This window comes from Carassius carassius, chromosome 31 (assembly GCF_963082965.1).
Source record: "Carassius carassius chromosome 31, fCarCar2.1, whole genome shotgun sequence".
In the NCBI taxonomy this organism is placed as follows: Eukaryota; Metazoa; Chordata; class Actinopteri; order Cypriniformes; family Cyprinidae; genus Carassius; species Carassius carassius.
The window spans coordinates 8,298,631-8,320,598 of NC_081785.1; the positions used below are offsets into that span (position 1 = coordinate 8,298,631).

Consider the following 21,968-nt stretch of genomic DNA (forward strand, 5'->3'; position numbering starts at 1 on the left):
TTAATCGCAGTGAACTGCAGATTTCACTGGGAGCCATTTTAATGGATAAAATAGCTTGGAAATGCTCAAGTGAGAAACGCCTCAGTTAAGCAGGGATTTTTAAACAGACCCTTTTAGACAGCCAGAGAGAAATATACCACAGCAGTCTAATCTGAAACTTAAAAAAGCATACTAAAGTACAACGAGCTTCTCAGCAGCTGGTAAAGAGCCAGAAAAAAAGGTGTTTTGTGAATAGTGAGGGTTTATAAATGAGTAAATGATTGTTCTCTGTGATGTGAAGTCGAAATTAATGGGGAAAATTTTCAAAAAGTAAGGTGACAGAATCTACAGTCAGTGCTTTCTTTCTCTATGTACAAGCCTGGCTTACACAGCTACCTTGTAGTTCTTTTCTTTCCATTGTCTATGCACTATGACAGAAAGAGAGAGAGAGTTGGGTCATGGTACAGAGCGTCCCAGGAGAAGACAGGGATTAAGTACTTCACCCAGGGGCATATCAGCAGTAGTCAGTGAAAGTGTTTCTGAGCAGAATTTTATCCCAGATCTTTGCCATTCATATAGTCTGGTGTACTTGCCACTAACGCACTTGTGGCTAATGTAAGAATGTGTGTTGATTTGTAATGGGCTAGAAGCGTAATACTAAAACCACAGTTTTATCCGATCATTTCATTCAGACTGGTTCAGCAGTGCTGTAGCGGTTAAAAGGTTCATACCAGATAAAATTGGAAGAATGCAAGCTTAATGTTCCTGCCCTTTTCCTAGTACTGTTGCAAAATGGTCCCTGTGCTCTCACTATAAAATATTGAGTCCTAAACACACACCCATGAGGAACAGCAAAATTTACTTACAGAAGGTTTACAACAGAGGATTCTGTATTTGCATGAATTTACGATGAAAAAGAGGTACGCTTAATTCTACTGAATGTGCTTCAAAACTTAAAAGTATATTTAAAAAACAGTGTCTTAACACACCTATGTATACTTTTAAAACCTGCACTGTAATAGTGTTAAATTAAATGTTTTAAGTAAATTTTAATAATTGTTTAAATGATAATTTGTCATGCTTTAAAGTTCATTCCATTTGATTGTGTTACTAACATACTAAAGCACATGTAACGTATTTGATTAAAATACCGTTTTATTGTAATATAAATGGTTAAAACTGTAGGTGTCTTTTTTGATATTATGTTTAATATTTAATTTAAAGTTAATATATTACATAAATTGCAACTTCACATCACAACAAAACATTCGATAGTATGACGTAGGCATAGCGGAAGGAGCAACATTTTTAAATATAACTGCGATTTTGTTCATCTGAAAGAGGAATGTCAGATACACCTAGGATGCCCTGAGGGTGAGTAAATCATGGGCTAATTTTCATTTTTGGGTGAACTATCCCTTTAAGTCATGAGCCAAGAAGGGCAAATTAACATAATTGTGTGTGTATTTGACCATTGAAGTGCAATAACTTTTGAAAGAGATCTCAATTCTGTCTGAGAGAGGCGGTGTCAATAATAAATGTTTAACTTATTAACTCCTTCACTTAAAACTTATTAAGTCCTGTGCCACGTGGATATATAAAGTTTGGCACTGCGCAGTGTGCATACAAGAAAAGGAAGCAGAGCACTGCAAACACACTGCCCTACTGTTGTAGATCAATGCAACTCGGGAAACATGGATCTTATTAAAACAATGCCATTCTTAAAGTACTGGTACTAGTAAAATTAGGAATCTTACTGTTTTTAAAAACAGTGGGTATCGTGATACCATTTTAGGAAAGGTATATTGTGTAACACTAATATGAAAATGTATTTCCATTGCTTTGACTCTTTTCTGGAGATCTCACCTTCTCACATGCCATGATTGGTCAGCACACTATTGGTTGAAATACTTTTCCATCATTACCTTCAGCAAGTATGAAAAAAAAACAGGAAAACCAAGCCAAAACCTGGACAATTTAGGCAATTTAGAAATCCCGACATGTCTGGGAAAAAGAGGACATTTGGCCACCCAGTAATTACATCCAAAAAGTTTACTTTTAATAAATTAAATATGCTAAAGTGTACTTTGTTTTCACAAGGGGTACCAGAGCACTGATGCTTAAAAGACTTTGAATAGACTCCATGGTGTTTCCATTCAAAGAAGTGGGTTTACCTCCAGAGCGAACTCTCCGTCACAGTTCCCAGGTTAAAGTCGAACAGTTTTGTCAAAATCAAGATCACCTGAAAGAAAAACATGCAGACAGTTAACAAATCACCCAGTAATCTCCATTTACACATTTCCCCAGATACAGCACTCTTAATGTGCTAAGCTAAATGATAAAATGTCTGTCAGGCAGCCTTGCAGTGATGGATGAGAGTAAATATCAGGTGTGAATTTTATTATCTTGAGATGACAGCAAAATAAGAGGCAATGCACTCAGAGCCAGGACAGCCTGATGGAGGTAATGATGATCATTGGGGAAGAAGAGAAAGAGAGAGAGAGAGAGAGAGAGAGAGAGAGAGAACAAAAAAAACATGATGCTGTACACACATACGCTAAAACACAAACACACTCAAGCTGTCAAATGTCACACTGAAATGTGTCAGGTAAAACACTTTGCTCTTCCCACGACAAAACATTCTGAGCACACACTCATAAACAACAGACACAAAAAAACACACAAAAAAGAAAGGGATAGAGAGAGACTTTGAATCAAAAGCAGACAGTAAGTGGTCCCTTTGCGACCGTGTCTGTGTGAGAACACAGTATTCAGTATCGCCTCTACACACTAATGAAATATTAGTCTAAAAGGTCCAATATTTCATTTCACACTCCATGATTGTTCCCTAATGAGAGTTCAGTCAACAGGAGTATTGTCATTAACCTGAAAGAAAATCGAGTAATGATTTCCGAAACGGATGCAGATACAAACACAGCCTTTATAGGAAAACCTATTCCAGCATAGTCTGTGACTTTACTAATGCTGCTATACCGGGTCCTGTGTTTGCATATGCATGTGTGCGCAACCTTCACTCCTCACAGTGATGGGAAATTTTCATCTGAGGTTAATTAACCAATCAGAAGAGGACAAACTATTAGCATATCCAAATACAGCATATCTAAAAGACCAGGACCCCAGTCAAACTCACTCAGTTTCCTGAACCAGCAAAACCACCGTGATACTGGAACTAATTACATTTCCTGAAAGAGCGAAAGAGCGACAGTGAGATGGGAGTCCATGGGGCTGAAAATGAATATTAATGTCAAAGTCAAGGTTCCTATTGTACGTTTCTATGAGGTCAATAATATGTGCAGGGATGTTATGCAGATTTAATCACATTTGCATATGAATGGTGGGTTTGATCAGTTCATGTTCTAGCTAAGATCATATTCAGTTTAAACATGAATGACTTACTGTCATTTTACAGTCAATATGCTGAGGTCTGTTCAGTCGCTTTATTCTTCTAACCTCAAATACATGAAAAAGCTTCACCATTTCATTCGTATTTTCATTCCTCTACCTTTTGTTCTCTCTGAAATAAATGTTTCATTACAGTACATGCAAAACATGTCAACATTGTTGAAGACTCAACATTCCTGTCTTTTTCAGCTGGAGCCAGTATGTCATAAAAGCCGTATTATCTGAATCCTACAACTGAACATTTCCATTTCCATAATTCCCATATCTATTTCATATACTTTATTGCATTTGCCCATGAAATATGATTATCTAAATTGCAGCTTATAGTGCTGTGTATGGCCAATTTGTTGTGCTCTGTGATACCATGGAAACAACTCCAGCTAAGACCAATCAGTATCTACTGAAGGCTGCTAACTTGACAGTGACAACAAGTAGCAGTAAAATCAAAAACGATAACCGGAGTAAGAACAGATGGCATAGTACTACTAACATAGCTGATGTTTCTTCCAAAGGAAGCTGACAACACTTTATAAAGCTTTTGCAACTGAACCGGCAAGACATATAACTTTAGGATCTGTTCCAAACTGGACATTTACTCTGGTGCCTATGAGCATAAAAAAAACAACAGCAGGAATGACTAAGAGTGTACTACATGCATGTATATTTTCATATTGCACAAAAAGACATCAGGTGTACATAGTAAAAAAAAAAAGAAAAGCACATGCAACATGAACAGCATTAACTAGCTTATTGTTTTGAACTGAATATAAACCAGTTTTTGCCTTTAAGTTACCTGCAAATGCATGTAGTCACATCTGTTACATTAAAATTACATAAACAGTGTCTACTGAACCTTTATTCTGGGGCCCAGTACTTAAAAATGATGCAATGTAATTAAACATATGATTATATTAAACTATAATTTAATAATTTACAATATTAATATAAATGAAGGTAAACTATGGGTTTTAGCCCTATTCAATAAGATCAGAAATCAATTCTGTTTAAGTCATTTGCATTTAGCCAAAATAATGTACCCAGTGGCTTGAATAACAATGTTTGAATTAATTAGTCTTTTTAATCATAATTGAATCAGTGCAGAATATGTGCCTGCAAAATTCTATAGAAACATTAACAGAATTACAACATACAGGTGCATCTAAAAAAAATTGAATATCATGGAAAAGTTCTTTATTTTTGTAACTGAATTCAAAAAAGCAAACTTTCTTATATTCTAGATTCATTGCACACAAACTGAAATATTTCAAGAGTTTTTTGTTTTAATTCTAATTTTTAATTCAGTATCTCAGAAAATTTGAATATTTGCTCAAAGAATTTACAAAACAGAAATGTTCAAGATCTCCAAAGCAGGTTTAATTATGTTTCAATACTTGGTTGGGGCTCCTTTTGTATGAATTACTGCTTCAATGCAGCGTGGCATGGAGGCGATCAGCCTGTGGCACTGCTGAGTTATTGAAGCCCAGGTTGCTTTGAAAGCAGCCTTCAGCTCCTCTGTATTGTTTGTCAGATGTTACTTATCTTCTTCTTCACAATACACCATAGATTCTCTGTGAGGTTCAGGTCAGGTGAGTTGGCTGGCCAATCAAGCACAGTATGGTCATCAAACCACTTGGAAGTGGTTTTGGCACTGTGGGCAGGTGCTAAAGTCCTGCTGCAAAATGAAATCAGCATCTCCATAAAGCTTGTAGATGGCTGCATTGACTTTGGACTTGATAAATCACAATGGACCAGCACCAGACCAGATGTCACGCCACCCCAAATCATCACTGACTTCAGAAACTTTACACTGGACTTTTGGACTCTGTGCCTCTCCAGTCTTCCTCCAGACTCCAGACCTTGATTTACAAATGAAATGCTAAATTTATTTTCATCTGAAAAGAGGACTTTGGACCACTGGCCAACAGTCCAGTTCTTTTTCTCCTTACCCAACGCTACATGCTTCTGACGTTTTTTCTGGTTCAGGAGTGGCTTGGTTCTTGGAATGTGACAGCTGTAGCCCTTTTCCTGAAGATGTCTGAGTGTGGTGACTCTTGATGTGCTAACTCTGGCTTTTGTCCTCTCCTTGTGAAGCTCTCCCAAGTTCTTGAATTGGCTTTTCCTGACAATCTTCCCAAGATTGTGGTCATCCCTGTTGCTTGTGCACCCTTTCCTACCACACTTTTTCCTTTCAGTCAAATTTCTATGAATATATTTTGATACAGCACTCTGTGAACAGCCAGCCCTTTCAGCAATGACCTTCTGTGGCTTTCCCTCCTTGTGGAGGGTGCTGATGATTGTCTTCTGGACAACTGTCAAGTCAGTAGTCTTTCTCATAATTGTGGTTGCATGTTCTAAACTAGCCCAAGAGCTACCCAGTATTTATACTCAAAATTAATCAAACTCAATAAAGTTCAATAAAAAAAGCTCAATAAAGCTCAAAATGGAATATTATCAGTTTTTGAGATAATACATTTTTAATTTTCCTAAGTTGTAAGTCGTAACCATCAGAATAATAACAAAATATTTGAGTTTGTTTGCTATAAATCTAGAATACAAGAAGTTTTCTTTTTTAATTAAATTAAAAAAAAAACCTTTTCCATGAAATTCCATTTTTTTAAATGTACCTGTACACATTGCATGCTCATTTATTGAAGGTATAGTTCACCCAAAAATGAAAATTTTATGTTTATCTGCTTGCCCAAAGGGCATCCAAGATGTAGGTGACTTTGTTTCTTCATTAGAACACAAACCAAGATTTTTAACTCACACCGTTGTAGTCTATCCCTTTTATAATGTAAGTCGATGGGAATCACGGCTAAAACATACAATAAAACAATAAAACATAAACAAATAAAAGCCAAAGTAAACACTACAGCTCATGATGATACATTGATGTGTAAAGACACAAAACGATCGGCATGTGCAAGAAACTGAACAGTTTTTATATAGTTTTTTTTTTACCTCTGATTCATGCAATGTCTTAACTGTTAGAACTCTCCTGAGCGCGTTCTCAAGTAGGTGCATGAAGCGTCGTCTTCTTCTTGCTTTATGGTGGATCGCAGACTTATAAGTGCATTACTGCGACCTATCTCTCAAGTGGACCATTGACACTCCTAATTGAGATTGTAGATAGGTAGGTAGGTAGGTAGGTGGCAGTAATGCACTTATAAGTCTGCGATCCGCCATAATGCCAGAAGAAGATGCCTCAGCACCTGCTTGAGAACCAGGGGGGCAGGGTTTCATATTTTATTGAAGCATCCCTGGGCGCCACCATTGGCTAGCGGACCCCCACCTGCTGTTAGCATTCCACTGACTTCCATTCATTTTGGCGTCACTTTGACAGTGAATAACTTTACATCTGAGGCATTTAAAGACTCCATTTGTCCATTCATTGTTTCTAAAGAAACACGAAAAAATGTATAAAAGGCCCCATTACCTTGTATCTTACGTTGTGGCCCCGTAGAAGCAGTTTTTGTAAAAATAGGCTAACGATTGCATAATAACCTGCTACTCTCTGCCGAATAGTAGAGAAATTACCGTATGGACATGAGGAGAAGCTCGCAGGCAATCTTTTACTGTCTATGAGGCAATTGGGGGGACGTGGAGGCATGAAGTCAAGGGAGAAGCTCATAGAGAGTCCATAAAAGCAACAGGACAAAATTATTCAACAACGTCTGCAAGATTCGGTGGGTGATTCAGATTTCTCTTGGCACAGTGATTAGAAGACTTACAATTGTCAGACAGGTTGCTCACGTGACATCTACATCATCAAGCTCAGTTTGAGTCTGCGTATTTCGCTCGACCCACAGGAAGTGAGTGCTTCTAATCGACTTCATTTGTCTCCATTGGGGTCGCTGTGTCCATTTCTTTTACTGCCTATGTTGAGAAATGCACATAGGAGGGCATGCTCAGGAAGCGCTTTTAACAGTTTGGACATTGCGTGAATCAGAGGTAAAAAAAAAAACCTATATAAATACTGTTCAGTTTCTTGCACAGATCGATCTTTTTTAATGTCTTTACACATCGTATATCATCACGAGCAGCAGGGTTAAATTTTTTGTTTTGTTTAATTGTATGTTTTAGACGTGATTCCCATTTAATATATTTTGCCATATTTATATCAATTCATTAGAGGTGTACAATCTGCAAGTTTACCCCCTAAATAAGTACGGAAAACATGAAAAAAACAAAAATTAGAAGATTTCTAAGTTTGTCCAATTCACAATAATATTCTAACTATTCGTAGTAAGTGCCTTTTGGCACAAATAAGCATAACAAATTATTTGATAATTTTTTCCCCATTGATTTCTATTTTACATTTACATTTATGCATTTAGCAGATGCTTTTATCCTAAGCATTCAGGCCATACATTTTTTTTTCAAGTGACAACCCTACTAAAATTATTCTGTTTTATTTATGTTGTTGTGGACCATGGCATTTTGAAGAAGACTCAAGGCTATTCTCAAAGTGGACCATAAGCCTTTTAAAATCCACTCATGGGAAATCATGATACACTTGTAAACTTCAGCTTTTAAGCTATAACTTTTTATAAGTGAAATAATATATAGAGTGGGACAGGTTGACATTTTAAATCAATTTGTTGACTGAAAGTCTTACTTTCTTCATCTTTCTTTTGAACTTATTATAGAATGTTGTTGCCTAATATTTCTTTTTTTCTAAGGCAAGAATAAGACCTGTGAGGTTTTCTAGTTTACTAGCCACAGAACATAAATGACACCCTTCTTTTGGCTTAACTCCATGCAACTTGAACTGGGGAGTATTGTTGCATCAATACCAACATTTTGGTATCAGTACAATACCAGCCTCTGGCACCTCAACTAAATCAACATTAAAGAGCATTCAGTTCTTTAATAATGTGTAAATGTTGGATACAATTCTACAATTTGTCAAAATGCACAGGAAACGCAAATTCTGAACCAATTTTAATACATTTTATAAAAAGTAATAATTTTTTTTTACATACATTTACAAATGAAAAAGATGTTTTGCTGATTGTCTTCAGTAATGTTTCTACAATAGTACAACATTTCATTTTTTTAGCTTTGAAGAAAAAAAAAAAAAGATACAGAGAATGCATATGATTTAACTTTTGTTAATCCCATCTAGATTTGATTTATATATTTTTGTAAAGTACAGAACAACAGCTATAACATCAAAAAATGCCAAAAGATAAATCTGTTAAAAAACATAACACATTTAATGAATCTCTCATATAAACACATGCACTTTTATGCTTCAAGTCACAATGCCTGAAATGCCAAACTATGCTAAAGACTGGAACATTATTGACTAGGCCAAGTAATGATATTTTGCCAAATTACTTTTTTAGTGCCAGTATACCAATCAACCTTATCAGAGAGTAAAACAGATGCTTATGATTCCCCAGCAGGTTGTTTGAGGCGAAAATAACCTAGCAAAACTATGCATGTATCTGAGAGCAAACAGCGGCAATCTGGGACCGCAAGCACAAACAATCAAGAAAACATGAAGACCCATTTTTAAGTGGTAATTTTACTGCAAATGATGAAGCCCATAATTAAAACTGTTTCCGAAACTCTACACAACAAAATCACATTAACATGGGTAGGTGATTTAAAAAGTCTATATGTTCTGAGTCAGTTTTCGGTCAGAGACTTTGTTTTCAAACACTCAGATGAATTCAATTAAAATGGTGAAATTAAATGGAACTCCCTGCTCATTGTTCCAGAGGCATTCCTACAGCAACGTTCTACAGAACCCAAAGAACAACACTGAATTCTCCATTGCAATACTTTTTCTATGAGAGCAGAGAAACGTTCATTGCAGTTCTGCTCTCAAAGGAGACATGCAGCACATTGTGACTTTTGTTTCTCCCTGGTGGACTTTGCAGCTCATATCTCAGTGTTTTTGGCACAAATTTTTTTTTCTGTGTACTGTAATACACCCCCTGAGTTAGCGGCAAACTGAAATTTATGCTCACAATTTGAATAAAAATACAAAGAACGGAGGAATCCTTATTCTCTCAATCCAGCGATCATAAACAGACTGGACATAATATATCAGTTTAACTCTAGTGGAATTAAAAGAATCAGTTTCAGTGTGTGCATTGAGTGTGTGGAATATTAATCCAACATTTCTTACTTTTTAATTCCCTTTTATATTGTTTCCCTCTCAATCTGTCTTCTAGTGCTCTCTGAGTATCATGTTTAGGCACTGCCGTATGAATAAATAAACCTCAAACCATTAAAATATGGAACAAAATGGAGGGAGGGGTCAGGATGAAAAAGTAGTTCAGTACAGTAGTTCACTGTAATGATAAACCATCAAGGTAAATGAAAGACTTTCTGTGTTATGTGTTTGCAAGTATATCAGAGCTCTCACAGCATGATTTGAAATGCAAACACTCATAGCATGAAATAGAGTTTATGGGGATAATACACACAATAGAGGAATTTCAAGAACGAGTTTGTGCTTTGGGGCGAGAGACGTTTTCTCATCAGTCAAAAAAGCAAAAGATGTGCGCTGTCACACACATACACACACCTAGAAAAGGAGAATACTTATTCATATTTATGTTTTATTAATGCTCACTGCTTTGCCTTAGGAAAATCCACAAATCATCGCATTGCTCGATTCTGCCTTGCTGAAAATTTCAATCATTTTCACACACTTCTGGATCTTATTTTGTGTTTATTCACCAGAAAGCCTGGGGGCCACACAGGGCCATAATAAAAACTCTGTACATTTTCCAGCTCCTTAAACATATTCCTCAAGGACACATCTGTATATAAATATACATGTGTGAATATAAATTACCTTCATATTCATCGCTCTAAGATGATCCCCAGTTAGAGCGTGAGTAGGTGAACATTTACGGTCATACACAACACACATACACACGCAGTGCATAAAGTTTCTACAGAGAGCAGCAGCCTTCATAACACTGCCAACAGCTGAGAGGTTTATTTTACTGAGAGGTTACTATTTTACTTTAACTGGCTACTTAAAGGTTAAGCTAAGCTTTTCATATTTTAAAAGCCTAAGTTGAACAATATAGCTTATCATTATAATTCATAATTTATTTGATGGAAAACAAAACAAGAAAAAATGAGAAATGCTTTGTTTTTTGCCTTTGAAATAATAATAATAATACAAATTGTTAAGTGTTAGATGAACAATGAGCTGTTTACCTCCCTGAAAAACCTGCTGTGAGATTATTGGCCCATATAAAGCGGTAAATATTCATGGCCCCTTCTCCATACAATGTTAAACAGAGGTGTTAGTCATTTTTTAAAAGGATGTAGCCTTTTAGAGGAGATTTATTTTTCAGACCTGCCACAGAACATTAGCGCAAGCTGTCACTGGGGTTAAAGGGCTAGAAATATGAGCGAAAGTTATGCCATTGAGGTAAAAATAGATTGAACTGAGCTGTCATCTGAACAAAGTCAAAATAAAGAGAGTCAGACTAAAACAAAAAGGTTGCATCATTAACATTTAAAGACACTCAAGGGTTTTAACTTTGACTTGAACGTATCTTTGCTCCCTCTAAACACAGATTCTGTGATGTCACTTCCTTTCTGGGTTATAATAGCTTGCTTTCTAAATTTTGAGTGACCTCTTATGTTATGCTATTTTAATTTGATCTGACTTCCTTTGTTTCTTGTTCCCTGGATTCCTTTGCTCTTCTCTTTCACCACGGTTCTCTGGAGTCTGGATACCCACTCGACCTCTGCTGCCTCTGCCTTTAATTAAAAAGACAAGCTGACTCTCTACAGACCAATAATTAGACACACATAGGTTTCAAAGACATTCACAGGCATACACACACACATCAGTGCCAAACACATATACACACTTATGCACACACACTCTCTAAAGACCAATGACAAATACTCTCATCTCTCATCTCCAGGTCACATCTGACACTTGCTCCCTACATCCCTGGAAAGTGTACAATAACCACAATTAATCTGCATGCTCATTAATATTCAGTACTGTTACAAAGCATGGATAGCAGCTCATAATGAATAAATCCGTCACCACAAATCCCATTGGAAGGAAAATCAGGTCACTGGTCTGCATAAATTTGAATGTGAAAGGTGCATGGCCGCTCTCACATATTTTGTTATTACTGAGCACAATTTATTATTGAGTAATATTTGGACACTTTATCCTATATAATATTCATAAATTATATATTTATTTTTTCTTGAATTTAATTTGTTACTTTGATTTTTTGCATTTATTATAATGAAATACAGCCCAGCTTAGGCAAAACATTCCACAAACAGAAATTTGTTACATTTCACATTTAAAACAATAAATATAGAATACGGGACATACGGGTGCATCTCAATAAATTAGAATGTCATGGAAAGGTTCATTTATTTCAGTAATTCAAATCAAATTGTGAAACTCATGTATTAAATAAATTTAATGCACACAGAGTTTAAGTCTTTGGTTTTTAACTTCATAAGACCAATAATAATAATAATAATAATAATAATAATAATAATAATAATAATAATTTTAGTGAATTGTTGGCCTTCTGGGAAGTATGTTCATTTACTGTACATGTACTCAATACTTGGTAGGGGCTCCTTTTGCTTTAATTTGGATAAGCGAGGAGCATTTTTCTTGAAACCCTCCCAAACAACCTGTGGTGATATAGGGGCTGTTTCTTAAGGCATACTGACCCCAAGACTCAACAAATCTCTGCCGTTCTCCAGCTGTGAGTTTTGGCCACTCAAACTCTCCTCCTCACTGTGCATTAAGACAATATAGACACGCCTCTTTCAGGCAGATTTGTAACATCTTTAGTTAATTGGAATCTCTTAATTATTTCCATGATGGTGGAAATGGGGATTTTCAATGCTTTAGCTATTTTATTACAGCCACTTTCTATTTTGTGAAGCTCTACAATCTTGTTCCACACATCAGATCAATATTTGGTTTTGCTCCTTGTGATGGATGATTATGGGAATTTGGCATTTGTGTTGCTTATATTTATAATGCTGTGGAAAAGAAAGACATAGCTGGACAATTTCATGCTCCAAGTCGCCCTGGTGTGCTATATATATATATATATATATATATATATATATATGTGTGTGTGTGTGTGTGTGTGTTTGAATGGGAATATACTTATATAATTATTTTACTCATTTTTCTAGGGATGCTAATAATCTTGGCCAACATGCATTAAAGAATTTATTTTATATTGTGAGTTTACCCCACTTTCAGTTGTTTTACTTCAATGAAAGGTAGAAGTTTGTGATTTGTGAAAGATCAAAAAGATAAATGATGCAGATTTATTTTCAGTTCAATTCAATTAATCTTTTATTGTCATTGTAAATAGACATACAACGAAATTATAGACTTCCCAACGTATACAGCAAAAGAAAAATAGAAATAAGTGATAAATATAAAGTAAAGTGCACAGATGTTATTGTCATTAATGCATGCTCTTGAATATCAAGAATGTGTTGTAGTGTGTTTTTTTCATCTCAGAGTTCAGTAAGGGTAACAGCTTTTGGATAAAAAACTGTTCATGAATCTTGTGGTGCGTGTTTTAATGGACCTATAGCGTTTTCCAGAGAGTAGCATTTCACACAGAAGAAGCTGCTCTGTTTGCTCATATTTACCAAGGGTGCCATATTAGTGGAGGGTACAGTAAATCTATCATCATTAACTATATATTCTTATTTTTACTTTTACTTTAATTTTGATTATATAATCATCAGGTGTTTAAATTAAACTCAGAGCATGCCAGAGAAGTGCAAGTATGTGGAAATGTGCCCTGTCAGCACATACTACTTCATCTGGGAAAAAGAAATCATAAATCTCCATCAGTCTTTATAGTCTAATATTATTAGTGTTGCAGAATTATTTATATAAAAGACATGATGCATGGACATGATTTATATTAGCATTGGGTTGCTCATGTTCACGTTGACAGATGAAAAAAGGTAAGAAAATGAAGCAAAAACAGCTTAAATGACATCTACAATGTATATTATTGGATGTCATTATACTGTATACACATTTAAACGACTGAATTGACAAAGTTGTTCTGCATTTCCCTTTACAGAAGTGACAGTCGGAAATATGAACTTTACTGAACTAACCATCTCTACCACATTTCTGTCAGCAAATATTTGAGTAATGGAGCTTGGAAAATGTGCACATATATCTGGATAAACTGAAAAGGTCAGGATTATAAAAAGAAATTTAATTTTTAGGTTTAAGGATGACTCTAAGGAACCACTACTAGATTTGTATACATGTAATTCTCTCATTTAAGATGGCTAAGCTTTACAACTACATTTTTTACAATGACAAGAGAAATATTTTTTTTATTCCAGATATGTATAATCCTCTGCTGTGGAAATGCTGAGAGTAGGGCTGTTTGTTTCATTTTCCTTTCAAATTGTACATAAATCTCTGCTGAGCAAATGACAAATTATTTCAGTTTCAAACTTTTATTTGTACTGGATATTCTTATATTTTAACAATGGCTGTGTCTCATAAATCATGTGATTTTAAAATTAGTTAGTGGCACAAAACATGAATCTGTAAAACAGGGAGTTTAACTAAATATACAGTATTCACATTGCTCTGGTAGATTCTAATAATGAATATGAGATTTCAGGGTTTGAGAGAATAAATCCTGAGGTTATGCAAGCAGCTCTGCACATTAATGTTAGTGATAAATTATAGAAGACAGAATGTGCACAGATTCAGTTTTAAAGGGTAATGCAGGTAAACGGATATGACTTGCTGTCCATAACAGAGGGAATGGAGCTCTAAAATGCCCCACTACACTACTTAAGTACATTTTAGGAAGTTAGTTATTGTATAGCTAATATCAGAAGGTTGATTTCTGTATTAAAGCATAGTTTGCTGAAACTTTTTACATCTTTCATCATCTTTGTGCAAACTACAGAAAAAGGAAGAAAGGAACAAAAAATTCTAATAAATGCTGTTCCTTTGAACCTTCTATTCATCAAAGAATCCTGAAAAAAATATTTCACAGTTTCTTGACCACCAAATCAGCATATTTAAATGATTTCTTAAGGACCACGTGACACTCAAGACTGGAGTAATTAATAAAGAATTTTCAGCTTACATCAAAGGATTAAATTACATTTTAAAAATACTATCATAGAAAAACTATTTTATATTATATCAATATTATTGGTTGGTCCTTATCTTTTTCAAGCATTTACATAATTGTTTATCCTTTTTAATTCCTATAGGTGGGCTGTTAACCTTTAAACATTTTAAGACATCCTCTCAAACTGCCCTGATATCGAAAGGTCCTTTAAAACTAACCAGGCTTGATGTTTCCCCAACTCAGAGTGTTTACTGCTACAAGCTCTGTCACTCTGCTGCCCTGAGATAGAGAGGACACGCACACATACACACACACGAGTGAACATACACTCACTCACTCACACACACACACACACACACACACAATCACTTTGGCTGTCACTCCAGAATGAATCTGTTGGAGGATTGTGTAGACATTTGGATGGACAGCCAAACTCTTCAAGGACATCCCTCATGCTCTCCGCAGGCCATGAATACCCACACGAAATACATGCGCACACACCCTTGAAAGTTTCATATGAATGCACGCACAAGCCCACACTTGGATGTACTTGACTGCCATCTTCCTGTAGGGCATCAACAGAGCATCAACATGAAACTTGAGCGTGACAGACAGAAAAACAAAATAAACCCTGCGCAAACTATGATTGTACAGCCATAATCTGTGATTCTCTCACAGCAGGTCGGAGAGTTTTTTAGAACGCTAAAATCACTGCTCGATCACAATCAAACTCCTGTGGAGTGACTTCCCATTGGGAATGTGCTTCCTTAGCCACATTTGCATAAGATCTGTTTTGTCTAGACAACAAAACATACAAACCCCACCTTCACAATGAGTTCTCCATGGGGGCTCCTCTCAGAGAAAATGTCATCGTGGACTTTGAAGGGCAAACTATGGATCAGGACCCAAGGGCAAACGCAGCAGGGGCCGCAGAATGATTCTCTTGCATTTCCATCATCTTTATGGATTTTCATTGATTGTTTTTACAATTGAAAAAGCGGCCAAACAGCCTCTCCATTGCTGTGAATCAAAAGTGAAAGCTTTCAGCTTTCAGAAACATTAGGCCTAAGAGAGTATGCTTTCAGCAGAACACACAGTTTCTTGCTCTCTCTTACACACACACACTCACTCTGCTTCAGGAACACTGCTGAATGTGACGGATCAGTTTGGTCACTAAAGCCGCTGACACCAAAATATAGCAAATGCTTCAAACATGCAAATGTTACTCTAGTTGAAAGCCGTACAGCATAAGGCAAATGAGTATCATCATAAAAATGTAAACTGTACAGTAGCTGCGTTCCAATTGGTAGGGTCCCTATGCAGCGTTCACTTCTCTTTACTTACCTACTATTGAAGTTCACTTAACTTGACAAAATGCGTTAATTCGGAACATCTTGCAACATCATCACAGATGAACAAAACTTGGGTCGCACAGACTAGATCCATGTATATTTATTTAAATATAAATGTATTATTCATTTAATCAATATAAATTTTAATATTTTAAAGCACTAAACTGAGTGACAAATATCTGTGACTTTGTTTAATATGACAATTTGGCAACACAATTTGATTATATTGACATTTAATTAAATTTGTTCATCATACAATGTAATTAAAACGACTACATATTTTACAGTTTATGAAACCTTTTGAATCTTAAATTCTAAGAAATTTAATTTTCTACATGAACTACATGAAAACTCATGTCAGACCAACAGAGTTCCCCCAAGTGTTTCCCCAGGGAATGTGATATTGATGAAATGTTAAGGGTTTGTGAGTTCCCAGCATGCATTGCAGCAAGAATAAATTGTTTACATAAAATTGTTGTTTTGCTGTTTGCTGACTGTATTTAAACATTTCTTTTTATATTGTCAATTTATGTTTATTTTTTTTACTAGTTGAAAAATTGCTGAACATGGAATCTGTTGCCTTGACAAACTTATTGGCTAAATTAGGCATTTTGCATTTAATGAACAAACAAATTCAAAGTAATGTTACATAGTATAATTATTAAGACAATCATTGGGACAACTTATCTGAATGCATCTTGTTGCCTTGGACTTTTTCAACAATTTATTTACTCTTCATAAGACTTGGATTAAACAGCTTGATTAATATGGATTCATTTGACAATGACTTTATGATTTTATAACCTTTTTGAATGTTTTGGTTGCATGGACTTTCAATGGAGAGACAGAAACCATGTCTCATTAAAAAATATATATTCTTCAAAGATTAACCAAATTCTTGTGGATTGACATGATGACAGAATTGTAATTTTTAGGTGAACTATCCCCTTAAGATGGTGAAATAACATGTAAAGTCCACTTTTCAGTGCACTTACAATAGAATGGAACACCTTGTATCTAATTCTTCCGTGATGTCATCACACACACATGAATGGCCTTTGAGTGTAGCTGTATCCTGGTACTATACTCTACAGGTATCTGTCCATCTGCTCTCACCTTCTGGAGCAAAGAAGTGTATTTAAGATAGGCTGCACTATAATAACAGTAAAATTAGCATCATTATAATTGCCTTTGCATCTAAGTGTGTAAATAGCACTTGTATTTTTGCATGTCAGTGATTGAGCGAGGTACAACAGAGGTGCGAAAGGCCAGACAATAGCTTTATCAATTGTGTGGTAATAAGACAGAAGTGTCGACAGGAAGCAATGGGAAAGGTTTCACATTATATGAAAACTGGCATGACATAGGGCTTCATTTGGTGCTTGCCGCTGAGGCTACTGGTGTCATCTCTTCTCGTGCTAACATCATTTCCTAAACGGATCTTTTGAAAATACCATATGGGTCTCATTTTTCATTTAATGTCATGATTGTGTATGATGCTTTTTAAATATATTATTAAGAGTTATACTTTAAACAATTTGGTGCTTCATTATGTATAGCAGTGTTACATGTGTCAAATCAATACAGTGAATGTCTATGTGTCATAAAATAAATGTGAGTATGCCAAGGCGAGATAGAGACAAAAAGAGTTTGTGGGGATGCTATCTGTTCTCTGATGTTCAGTGTGCATCTGTGGCATCGCAAAACATCACTCATGCGGTTTGGTGAAAGATACACCAATGGCATCAGCAGTACTGCAGAAACATGCACGCACACATAAATTCTGCAGCTATTACTCTGCCAATCTAAAAGTCTGCTGTCAGTCATTTATATTTCAGATGAGGCACAGAAATTGTGAAGGAAAAGGAATGAGCTTTGATTTAAAAAAAATTGTGTCATTCACACTCAAAACAAAGCAGCATATGGAGAAATACAAGCTGTGCATCTTGGGCACTAGAGATGTAGATATCTAGCAGATGCAGCAAGTAGATTACTGATTAAAGAAATTAATTGTTTGTAAAGTAAAGTGGTGCAGGCAGGTAACTGACAGTCAAATTAAAGTAGTATCAATTTATTCTTCTGAACTTTGCACTGAACCATGTTCTTATTGGCAGATTCTTCTGACACATTCTGCATTCCTCAAACAGATGCCCCAATGAAGTATGCATCAAACCACAGGTGATGGAAAATGAGACAAAGCTGTGTCCAAAATCCTGTAAGTTTTTAGTATGTGCTGGATTCGAACAAACTGCTTCTCCACACTTTATCCACCATGTTGACACTTACAACTACTGACAATGTACTAAATATTTAGTCAAAAGAAATTACTTTCTTACCAAAAGCACTTGGCTCACAATTCTTTTCTTTTTTTTTCTACTTCTCTCAGCTACCATGGCCTTATGGGACAGAAAAGTGTACACTAGCTGCACACTTCATTATCCCAGAAGATGCAGTACTGTAGGTCATTGGGGTATTGTTAGCCTACAGTTTCATAAATACTACATATTCGGACATTATACTTTTTTTGCATAATGCGTAGCAAGGAAGTACACTAGAAACAAGAAGCCTTGTATGAAATATGATGCTCATAAAATAAATACAAATAAAGGCACAGTAACAAAAAATCTTTCATACAATCATTCTATATAAGTAAACAGTTGAAGAGAAATTTCAGAGAAAGTTACAAAATGAGACAAAAAAAGAGAAAGACTATTATGCTCACACATACTTAGAAATCATCAGAATAAGAGATAAATTGTTATATGGGTATTATGAAAACTGGAGGCTTTCAATAATCAATATAATCCTTTATGGAAAGTACACATTTATTAAAGAAATGCTAATATTTAGAGGAAACAGATTTACTTTGAATTGTTTTCATTTATGGATTATGTTCTCAATGCCTATTAATTAGGTGTCTGCCAAATGCTTGAGCAGGGAATTAGTGCGGGTTCTTTACCGATGCTTTAGATTATACGCTTTGATTGCTGTCTCTGTTCATAAAAAAAATAACATTTTTGTTTTTGCTATAAAGAAACAAAAAGGTGACGCACGCGTGCGCGCTCTGGTGTTGCAGCTGCCGCGCGCCAGTCCTGAATGTGAACTACTCCAGAATATCAAAGCCATCACAATACAAAACTACCGATAAGATGAACCACTTGTTCCATTTTAACTTTACAAGTATATATGATTAACAATTACCAAAGTAGGGCTCTTTCAAGCGAAATACGTTGGATAAACTTTACACTCACGCTGCTGTTGGGTCCGGACCACAGCACCATGGCCTGATTATGAGCCGAATCTGCGGACAGAGCGAACGTGGACGTGATCAGTTGTGGCACATTCTGCCTCGGGCTCTTCCCGGTACCATCAACCCCTCCGGTACGCCTGAACTCGAACCGAGAACCGGCCGCGCTGTCAGAGGGAAACAGGCTGCGCTTTTCTCTCCTGTTTACTTTCGTTTCCTCTGGAGACGATGTTGGATAAACTTTTGCGTCTTTTTCTTCAGCTGGGCTCGTCCGTTCCGCTTTGGAGATGTGCGCATTCTGCAGTTTCTCTCTCCAGGACAGGGGAGGAGATTTTTCGTGCGCTTCGGGGTAAAGTTGAGCTCCATCAAGTCTCCATGTCCAGTTTTTATCAGTACTGCCATCCGGTGCACTTCCAAAATCACGGCTCACAAAAGCTGTCCGACGTATTGGTGCGAAGCACGAGGCGCAAGTGATTTCTGCGCGCACTGGGAGCGGCACGAGAGCGCAGAGAAAAAACAGCTTCCAGAACGTACAGCTCGACTCGAACCACAAGACATCCTTAACTATCCTCCCTCTCCTCATTTTTACCTTTTAGACCCTACCAAGCCCACGTAAGTTCCCCTAAAACCCCAGCATAAACAACTAAAATAACTTTTCGCCACGGTAGTGACGCACGATCTCACTCACTCACTCACTCCGGCTTGGATCGAGCTCGGGAGCAGAGTGTGTGACAGGTGCGCGCGCGTGGTATAGCGCGTGGTATAGCGGTGGCCCCGAGGGTATCCGCGAGCAGAGACATCTGGAGCAGTCGAGACTGCATCTTTTCATATTAATATCTAAGCAGGAAAACAGATAACCTCGTCTGGCGTCACATCAGTGAGAGACAGATTTTAAATACGGAAACAAAATGAAAACCAGTGATAAGTCTAAAGGGAAGGGAAGGAGGGAATTTTTAGCAGCTTACATTTTAGTTTGTTCCTTACACAAAGATACAAAAGTTTAAAAGAATCTCAGAAATAAACATTTACACAATGTACCAAAATATAAACTGTTTTCTTTTTAATAAAATTTAGTAACTTTAAAATAAGAGTAAACTCACATTTTGAGAAATACATTTGCAGCTGTGCACCATAATGTCACAACTTTGATAAATATTGTGAGATCTTATTTGTTTTCTCAGTGGAAGAATCTGGCTTCTGTACACTGGAAGAAACAAAAAGGTAAAAAAAAAAATACTTGTAAGTTTCTGCCAGGACATTATCTGTTACGTTTACAGACATTTCATTAACCCTAAAACTTAACCAATGCACTGTGTGATCCAAAATACAGTTTAAACATCTGTGAAAAATCAATACAGAAAATTCTTTTATATTAACACAGTACACTGGGCCCTAGTTTTATGGACTTTTCCTAGAGTGCACAGTATGTTCGAATGACACCAGAGTAAGTAAATAATGACAGAAATTTCATTTTCCATGAGCTATTCTTTTAATTTCATACTTAAAACCTGAAAACAAGAGGTTTAGTATTGAACCGTTGCAAGACACAACAAACAGTAATCTATATATAAGTTTAAAGAATTTAAACTTATATAGATTATCTGTATAAACATCCTAATCAATTTGGGAAAGATTAAAAAAGGGGAAAGCAAGCATGAAGAAGATTTGCATTCATTGTTAATTTAAAACAAACTGTTGATTGCATGATTAGAGACAGAAACAGACACTGAGAAAGAGAGGTAGAGAGGGAGAGAGGGCAAGATATTTCTTTCCTCTCTTTTGGGAAGGGAATGGCATGTGTTTAAAGCAGGAGGGGGTAAAGAAAATGCAGCAGTGTTAAAATATGCACAATTAAAACTGTCTCTCTGTATGAACACATGACACATGGACACACACATAAAAACATGCATGTTCAGTCTGACATGATAAAGGACAGAAATATCTGGTCCCCTTTTTTCACCACAGTTAATGTAATCTGGAAATTTCCTAGCTCTGTCCATCATAGAAAATCCCAGAGGATTTACAAAAGATATCTTTATTTTCCAGCACTCAGCTGAACTCTAACCCTTGCTAACAGCTAGAATGATTTATTGAACTGTATCCCACTCACTGTCTTAACTCAACAAATGACCTACCTGTTAAGTTGAGCTGATTTAATTTATTAGCACATTGAAGTTAAATAGTGTTACTGAGTATGTGAGACAAACATTATTTGAATAAAACTTTTTTTCTCAACAAAGCTTAGTTGGATAGTTCACCCTATCCAAAAAAAGGATTATCTACCGTATTTTCAGGATTATAAGTCGCACTTTTTTTCATAGTTTGGCCGGTCCTGCGACTTATAGTCAGGTGCGACTTATTTATCAAAATTATCTAAACTGTATTAAAATTACCTGTCTGTCTGTCTGTCCATCCGTCCGTCCGTCTGTTCATCCATCCATCCAAACTTTAAGCTTTTCACAGTTGTGCAGAGGAATGGTGTAGTTACTAATTTACCAGAGTGTTCAATATAATAACCAGACTGTGTACCTCTTAACAAAATCAATAAAGTGTAAAAAAAAAAAAAAAACACGGAACCTTTAAAATGCACTAAAGTTGTGTCATTTGGAGCCTGTCCTCCCACAAAAAACGACCATATAGGTTGTTTGTGCAAGCACCTTATTACGATCTATATTTAAAGTTAAGCGCCCTCTAGCCGGCGTAAAAATAATGACAGTATCGCGTTGCGTCTGTCGTCATGAAATGACGTATCACGTCATAACCAATCAAAACCTACTTCCCCTTGTTCAGTTCATAAATCATTTGCGGAATGCCTGGTGTAGTCACAATGGGAAAGTGACTGACGGGAAT

At 36.1% G+C, this 21,968-nt stretch overlaps 1 protein-coding gene across 1 annotated transcript in view; it reads right to left on the reverse strand.

Annotated features, from left to right (window-relative positions):
• Positions 1 to 19,785, reverse strand: part of LOC132111458 (VPS10 domain-containing receptor SorCS3-like) — a 51,621-nt gene extending 31,836 nt beyond the window's left edge. Inside the window, exons 1-2 of the mRNA XM_059518763.1 lie at positions 19,123 to 19,785; positions 2,154 to 2,221 (exon numbers count right to left, since the gene is read on the reverse strand). Coding sequence (XP_059374746.1) covers positions 2,154 to 2,221; positions 19,123 to 19,701 — 647 coding nt within the window. The 5' untranslated portion in view covers positions 19,702 to 19,785. The remainder of the gene's footprint in view (positions 1 to 2,153; positions 2,222 to 19,122) is intronic.
• Between the last annotated feature and the right edge of the window lie 2,183 nt (positions 19,786 to 21,968).